The sequence below is a fragment of the Apium graveolens genome, chromosome 5 (assembly GCF_009905375.1).
Source record: "Apium graveolens cultivar Ventura chromosome 5, ASM990537v1, whole genome shotgun sequence".
In the NCBI taxonomy this organism is placed as follows: Eukaryota; Viridiplantae; Streptophyta; class Magnoliopsida; order Apiales; family Apiaceae; genus Apium; species Apium graveolens.
The window spans coordinates 293,111,216-293,120,120 of NC_133651.1; the positions used below are offsets into that span (position 1 = coordinate 293,111,216).

An 8,905-nucleotide genomic window follows, 5' to 3' on the forward strand; every position below is an offset into this window, starting at 1 on the left:
CCATGGGGTGAAAGGGCCATTCTTGAGAATCTGAACATATAATGGGTTGGCCATCTTTATAAACAACAACATTTTTTTCCATAATGTGTAGTTAGATCTGTCAAAGACAGGAATCTTGTTACAACTTATCTTCTGTGTATTCATTCTTCCAAGATCTTTAATCTGTTTGCTTTCATATTTTTCTCTGATACCACTTGAGGTAAGAATACAACAAAAGGGGGGTGGTTGAATGTGTTTTGGATATTTTTAAGGCTTTTTGAATGTTTGTTTGTTGGTGAACAAAGCAGATAAGAAATGCAGCAATATTATGTTAACTGGAAATTAATAGTGCACACCATATTTCAAAACTCACTTAATTTTGTATTATTATAAAGCTAGCATTTTGCTACAAATCCCGGGTTCTTTGTAAGTAAAGAACTCAGTTTCTTCCTTGAGAGAGTTACAAGAAATTTTAGATCTGTTTGATACTCTTTTATAAAATAAAGGACCAGTGTTTACTTTATAGATTAGTAAATACAGGTTTACACAGCATGCAATGGAATGTAATAAACCCTACTTTAAATTATCTCTAAAGCTTTCCATTTCTGGCTTAGTGTATCCTTGCAAATCCTGTGAATCTGTGATTTTCCTTTGTAAGTTAATCTTGGCCTTTGATCTTGTACTCTTTAAGATGCTTTTGTAGATTTTTCAATCTAAGTGATTAGATCGTTTGTTGATTGATAATCTTAAATATTTAACTTGTCTGCATTCCGTACTTGAGCTTCATATCGAGATTCCAGTTTGATCTATAGAGAACTGACATCTCGATAGGTATAATGGCTTATCGAGATCTCTTAATTCTCTATAAGTGTTTTGCCTTGTCGAGGTCTCTGAGTTCTCGAGGTAACTTTGACTTGTCGAGGTCTCTAAGTTCTCGAGATAACTTTGATTTGTCGAGGTCTCCAAAACTCTACATGTAGAAATGACTTGTCGATATCTCTGAGATCTCAATAGGTATATTAACTTATCGATATCTCTGAGATCTCTAATGAAATATTTGACTTGTCGATATCTCCAATCTTCATGTATTCATTTGAACTTGTCGATATCTCCGAGTTCTCTATATGCAAGGTGACATGTTGATATCTTCAATCTTCAAATCATCATTTGACTTGTCGATATCTCTGGGACTTCTCGATAGGCCAATTTGGACTTCTCGATAAGTCATTCTATAGTTCTCGAATTACTTCTCTATATGACTTGATCTGTGACTTGTAGATATTTGTGACTTAGAATATTTTTCCTAAAAAAGATTTATTCAACTCCAAACTTCTTCACACTTTCTATGAGGCATGATCTTCTTGATCTTCTTCCAGAGTTTATTCTTGGGCTTGAGACTATTTACAGAAAAATACTACAGTCTAATCTTTGACATTTTTACAGACTTAAATAATACAGCACATAATACAAATTTAGATTATCATACAACTAATTCTTAGGGCTGTCAATTTGACTTAGTCTTGTTATTGTACATGCATGTCTTGCACAACACTCAGTAACACAACTTTACTAGATAATATGTTATCAAATATATAGTTGGGCCATTCCATAGGTCAGGTTACCCATATGTACATCATCTAGGTCAGATTGTGCTTCAGCTCGGTCCCAGTTCTCCTGCTCATATATTTTTATTCTTACCTGCAACACAAGGAAACTATGAGCTACATCGCTCAGTAAATAAAGTAACAGAAATTAAATAATACACATATGCAACTCAACATGTACTTGAATGCATTTCCTTTTATCCTTATTCTTTATTAGTCTCAAAGACATTTCTCTAGTACACAATGTTCGATTAGACATTGCCTGCAGGGCTTGCTTATCACATTATACAATATCCCATGGGAAACCTCCTCGGGTGCCCTAACCAACAGAGTGGCTCATTGCATACCTTATTCCATCGTTGCCTTCTCGGGCTCAAGACCTAAGGCGGCCTTGCTCTGGGGCATCTTATCACTTAAATCTTATATCACATAGATCTTAACAAAATGGAGGAGGCAATTTCAATTCATATTTAATAATCGAACCTGGCCTGCCCATATCGGGCTACCCTTACGATCCTACAAAAGGCTTGAGCCTACACAAGACTTGTTATAACTCATCTTCTCGAAACAGTGGCACAATCCAACATCAACCTACACCTTTAATTGTAACTTATTCAATTTTATATTTAGCAACACATGCTAACTCAATATAACAACGCATGATATCCAAATTAACGTAACATCCACATAATCACAACATAGCAACTCATATCGACTATCACCAAGTGGAGCAGATAGAAATTCAAAACACCTTCACATAACTCAATTAATCTTGTGTTGCAGTTGAGTACTTTACTTACCTTGTTAACAAGACTTTCAGATTTTAACCGCAACAACTTCCGTTCAATATTCTTTACGATTACCTCAGAGTAATAGCTTAGAGCTTAACTTTGATTTCCTACTTGTTACGGGCTTCGATTCGACTACTTGCACGCTAAAATCGGAGTTCGATACCGTCTTCGAATCCTTGTTTGATTATGAAGAACACTATGAATACATGTATTTTCTATGGGTAATTATAAGATTTTACTGTTTGTTTTTTTCTCAACAAAGTACTGTAAAGGCTATTTAAAGTTACGAAAAGATAAGATAGGATTGCACGTACTAATAAAAGATAAGATAAGATTGCACGTACTACGAAAAAAATAGATAGAATTGCACGTACTACGAAAAGATAAGATAGGATTGCACGTACTGCGAAAAGATAAGATATTATTTTAATCAAAATATCTCGTATATCAAAAACATCTAGTTTATCGGTTTACCGAAACGAAAATAATATCGTAAAATTTGTACAGGAAACCGTATGGGTAAAACCGTACTCCAGATTGAAAAGTCTAAATACGGAAAATGCTCGAAATAATCAAATTAAGATAGAAATGAGTTTTCCCGAAACTTCCGGGTGGTGAAAACGTAAGAACCGTTGAAGTTGGATGATTCCCGATTATTCAAAATAATTAATATCTAATTTGAAAAATAAGTATTTAAATCTATAAATCGTTTTTAAAATCATATAAATTGCTAGAAAAATATCAAAATTATCTATATTTTATTTTAGATATGTAAGAATTAATATTCGCAAATTTTATCGCATGTAAACATCAAACACAAATGTTAAGTAATATAATTAGAATATTTATTCCATTCATTTCATATAATATTTATTTTTTTACGTTGGGATGTTAAAGATTGATTCCTAATATTTAAAAAAAAATCGAAAATAGTAAATCGCAATAAAAATTAAAAAAAAACTAATATTTTTGATAATTTCAAAAAATTAAATTAGCCACGTTCAATTTTCATTCGACAGCTTCAATTTTCACCGACAAACCGGACGATTTACACAAATCTTTGATTATCAGAACCCTGCAGTTACCTCTCTTTTTCATTTCTAAATCCACCTACACACACATACATACGAATAATACTCCAAGAATGGTCATTTCTTGTTCTTGTTAGCTTTCTTTATATGCCAATCTTTTCAAATGGGTGCTCTTGAAATCAACCCCAAAAAGCGTGATTTGAATCACAACTTAAATTCATCACTTTTTAGTGAGACCCATGTTGTTAAAAAGCCTAGATTTGAGCCAAACACTCCTCAATTGGGCCATGATAGAGGTGTTTTTGTGAAAAGTACTGTTTCTAGGGTTCTTGAATACCCTGAGAAATTAACCCGGTTCAAGAGACCGGTTCATGCTCCTTGTAGATGTAATAAAGTTAAGTTCTTGAAGGGTAATACTGGGTTTTCTTTGAATAATTATATGGTTGCAAAGAAAGAAGCTTTTAGTACTTTAAGGTTTTGTGGGAAAAAAGGTAAAGATGTTGTTGATGATGTTGAGGTGATAGATACAGATGATTGTAAGGCTAAAGAAGTTTTTGATGTTGATGGTGTTGAAAGGGGGAAGGGGAAGTTGAGTGGAATGGATAGGGGTGTTGAGGAGGTGAATTGTCAGCCGTCGTGTTCGTCAGTGGTTTCGGAGGATTTGGTTGCTGGGAATTTGAGGGTGGAGGGTGGAGAGAAGGGTTTGGAGATTGTGGAGAGGAGGGAGGAGGTGGATGGATTTGATGGACCTTTACATGAAAAATTGAAGAAGTCAGTTGAGAAGAGAAATGAGAAGCTTGGATTTTTGGGTTTTATGATTGAGTTTTGTAATAAGAAGTTGTCGGCATTCCAATTGCTCCGATATGTGAAGAAACCAGCCAAGGTTGTTTTGTTTGATCTGTCTTTTTTTGAAGTGATTATTGCACTTGTTTGTTTTGTAATAATGTTTACATGTGATATTTTAGGATGTGGATAGAATGCTTTTTGTACCTCTTACTGATGATGAAGAGAATGAAGTTACAGCTTCCTTTTCGAATGCTAAGAGGTAAAACTAAGTGTACTGCATCTATTTCTCATTGTATTACTGCGAGGGTGTTTTGGCATTGTAATATCACTGAGTCTCCATTTGCAGGAGGAAGGTCTTGGTCACTCATCAGGAGTCTAATATCGAGATCACTGGAGAGATGCTCCAGTGTTTGAGACCAGGTGCATGGTTAAATGACGAGGTGATTACCTTGGCTTATTCCCTGTTATGCGAATATAAAAGCAAGCTTATTAAATGAATAGATAACAGAAGATGATTATTTTCCTAATTTTCTAGGTTATTAATCTGTATCTTGTGTTGCTGAAAGAGAGGGAACAGAGGGATCCCCAAAAGTTTCTGAAATGCCATTTCTTTAACACATTCTTTTACAAGAAGGTTTGATCATTTATCTCGTATTCTGTTACTTTTATCTTTTGCCTGTTACTTTTAATTTTTATTCCTCCAAACTCCTCCTTCCAAAGTAAATTATTAAAATTTAACCTGTAAATCCTAAATATATATTATGGAGTAAAAAAGCTTTTTAGCATGCACCCATGGTTATATCCTCTGTAGAAGTTTGTTGGAGAAACACCATGAGAATTTTACACACAAATTTTGTGCTCATTTTTTTTTGGATTTGTTTTAACTTGTTTTCTTCATATTTTTTTAACGTGCTTTAACCCAATTGTACTGGTAACAAAGCTAGTGGCTTTGGCTGAAACTGAGTCCCGTATATTGACATCAAATAGACAAGTCAAGATGTAATGAAAATTATAGTATTATACAATAATCAATATTGTATAAAGAATCAGAGAAGTAGAATAAATGCATGAATGCTATGTTGGAAAATAAATATTTACGACCTAAAGTCTAGGGTATAATCCATGTTACCATAAAGAATTAGTTTTAAAATATGAAGATATATAAGGTGAAGTGGAAATGTGGAATCTATCTATTAAAGGTGTTAGGAATTAGAACTTGTACCTTTCCACCACAAAAAAAATGTATTTTTCTCGATTTGAGAGCAACCTTATTATTTTTTAGGATATGCATATAAGAATAGAAAAATACACATATACAAATCTAATAATGTTACTTCAGTTAGTATCACTGTACTTCTGCGCAGGACATTATGTCAGTGATATTAGAAGTTTGTAACTTATCTAAAAAATAATATGGTCTTGCCTGGTACTGCTACCAGCAATTGCTGAATAAGAAAATTGTTCTCTGTAATTGGGGTATTGCTCTCTTATTTTTCCAATATGTTCTCTGTTAATTGGGGTATTGCTCTCTTATTTTTCCAATATGTTCTCTGTTACTATATAGATCAGAGCTTGAAATGGTAGTGCTCTTTATGGGGATCACTACTTGCTTTTATGAAGGGCTAACTGGTCACTTCTAACAATAATGTTGTCAAGAAATGTAGATAATAAAGTTTCTAAAACCTTTATTTAGTATTGCAAGTATTCAAAAGACTTCCGTATTGAAATTGTGTCTAAATGTGAAATGTGTGGTTTAAATGTTTTTTATATTTGGCACTTTGCATTATGGGAGAAGCATATGGAAGATTGCAAGGTGAACAATCAGTAATCACAAGGTTATTCAATATTCCTTTGTATTTGTTATTCTGCAGTTAATAGGTGGGAGGGGTGGCTACGATTACAAATCAGTTAGAAGATGGACTACACAAAGGAAGTTGGGATACTGCCTTTTTGAGTGTGACAAAGTAAGTCTTGTGACTTTTATTATGTGATTTGTTGTATGTGATGTTCACTGGTATGTTTTCATTTTTCAGAATATTTTTTTTAATGTCCAGATATTTATCCCCATTCACAAAGAAATACATTGGTGCTTAGCCGTTATCAACAAGAAAGATGAAAAGTTCCAGTATCTTGATTCACTAAGAGGAAGAGACAAGCAAGTGATGAAAGTGCTGGTATGTAGAGTGGGCTTGCTTCCTTTTTCTTTGGATTGCTGTCATAATTGAGATGCACCAAGTCCAATCAAGATTTGGGCAAGCATTGCTAGTCATAAATAGGAAAGCTAAACTCTTTATTGCAGAATCTTTCATTTTTTCTTTTATGGGATGTTTTTTTTGTCATTTATATATACGAGAGGAGGACGAAAGGCTAACATGATGTAATGAGAATAGATGGATTTAATTGAATATTTTAGAATTTCAGTTTTCGCTTGATAGGGGGCAGATGTTTAGATAGAAATATATCTCATAGAGGGCATGTTGGTACAACTGTTAATTTAGTTAATATTGGAGAGTTCAAGTTTTAGTAAGTTATTTTCTTCTACTTTGCCTTCTCCCTTCCCTAAAAATTGTCTTTAGTGTGCATTCATACTTTTGTCATCGTTGAAATTCAGGCTAGATATTTCGTTGATGAGGTGAAGGACAAGAGTGGAAAAGAAATTGATGTTAGTTCTTGGAAGCAAGAATTTGTGGAGGACCTTCCTGAGCAGCAGAATGGGTATGTTGCTTTTCAACTTACCATATTTTAGATATCGTTTATTGCTCAGTGTGAAGCTAATTGTATGTGTTAAGATGCTTTGTCTTATCGTTTTCCTTTTCCATGTCTGGTTTAATATAATTTTTTTGGGTGGAGAACAAATTTTTTATATGAATGCATTGCTGTGATTGTTCCTAAATAGGTACGACTGTGGTGTGTTCATGATTAAATATTCAGATTTCTATAGCAAAGATGTGGGACTCTGTTTTAATCAGGTACGCTGAGTGATATCGCCTTTATATGTGTGCTCCTTCCATTTTTAGGTCAGTGCTTCTTTATTATGTTCAATGCTGTTTAAATTGTAATCAGTTAATTGTGGTTTAAAATGTTGACTATATTTAACTTTTTATTAAGCATTGGAGTCCTAGGTACGAGGTCCTGTCCCTGTTTAGAAAACATAATATATTGGAAACATAAGGAGATATAGTGGCCTCGAGTGGGGCGAGGTAGGCTTTAGTGTAATTTGCCAACTTGTTACCGAAATCGGTCCCAACCAATATAGGCTAATTCGGTATTGATCGATAAAGGTGTTAGGTGATTAAAAGGTCTCTGGACATTTCAGTTATGCCAGAAAATATCCTGCCCTATATTGCAGGTATCTCTAGAAATTGCTGTAAATTAGTAGTCCAATCAGGGCTATGATGTTCACTAGGTTTGGGGCTGTAGGAACTCCTTACTGATTCTGCAGGCTTGTTTGTATTGTGGATACCTTTATGTTTAAGGCCACAACCTTTACTGATTACATGCCCCATTAATATTAGTCTTTGTTCTTGCTCTTCGTCAACCTTCACTTTGTCCTGTTAGAAAAGTCGGTGGAAGACTAGTTGTTTCTGATTGAATGAAACATCATCATTTGTTCGTCTCAACTCCTTCCCATCTTGACAACATTCCGGCCTGAATTCTTGTGTGCCGGATTGTGATGGCTTAATGAACTCGTCCTTTTCGTTTTTTTGTTTCTTTTGAACTGGGGTTCCCTGAATATTGTTTTTTATTGCAGGAGCACATGCCATATTTTCGACGGAGAACTGCCAAAGAGATTTTGCGATTAAAAGCTGACTGAGTTTTCTATGGGGAATTGCCAAAGAGATTTTGAAATTAAAAGCTAACTGAACATGTAATGTTAACTAACCATATTTTGCTTATGCTCCCAGCAATCGGGTTCTGTTCATGTCATGTAACCAGATTCCCTCTGGGTATTAGACTGCTTTTCTCCGCGTTACTTAATTTTTGCTTCTGTATCCATCTTTTATATGTTAAATACGCTTTGTTTCAGTAAAGTACTATGTCCTCTTTATAGGGTGATGCATTGTTGAGTGAATTTGTCCTCTTTTATAGGGTGATGCATTGCTCAGTGAATTTGTCCTCTTTTTAAGGTGAAGTTGGAACCGTATAAAATCAGCCTGTCAACGTAACTTCGAGTTGTATGATATTGATGTAGAGACTTTTACATATTTCTATAGTCAAAAACTCATGCTAATAGGATAATGATGTTGGAAAAAAAAGATTAGTTTTTGCAAAGGTTAGTGTAAATATCATATTACACTAAAATAGTGTAATTCTCAAATTCAACTCCAATCTACTAACACTAAAATTTACACCATTTTTGTATTATATGGATTATTTTATTATTAAAGTATAAAAGTAAGGTTACAAGTAATAATGGGATTGAATATAAATAGATTAAATTTGTTTTATTAAAGAAGTAGAAAGGTAATATGGGGATATACAAGAATTCTAAAAATTTAGTGTGACACATCAAAGGTGGTGTAATTTGTAAAGGTGGTGTAATTTGTAGAGTTGGGTTATAAAGGAGTTTAATATCAAAATGGTTTAAAAATGAATATTCAGAGTTGAGCGATGGCAACAAGTGTTTCAGTAGACATGAGTTTCAATTATTACTTGGCAAGAATGATTTCTACATGTCACATTATTCTTTTTCTTTTCAACTTCAGATCAGATC

The 8,905-nt window shown here is 33.8% G+C and overlaps 1 protein-coding gene across 1 annotated transcript; it reads left to right on the plus strand.

The window, feature by feature from the left end:
• Window positions 1-3,389: 3,389 nt before the first annotated feature.
• LOC141659150 (ubiquitin-like-specific protease ESD4) lies at window positions 3,390-8,263 on the plus strand. Its single transcript, XM_074465901.1, has 9 exons — window positions 3,390-4,288; window positions 4,371-4,450; window positions 4,538-4,631; window positions 4,727-4,825; window positions 6,063-6,155; window positions 6,246-6,365; window positions 6,803-6,906; window positions 7,088-7,160; window positions 7,943-8,263. The coding sequence occupies exons 1-9, from the start codon at window positions 3,569-3,571 to the stop codon at window positions 8,003-8,005; spliced, it is 1,446 nt and encodes a 481-aa protein (XP_074322002.1). The 5' UTR covers window positions 3,390-3,568; the 3' UTR covers window positions 8,006-8,263.
• The last annotated feature ends 642 nt before the right edge of the window (window positions 8,264-8,905 follow it).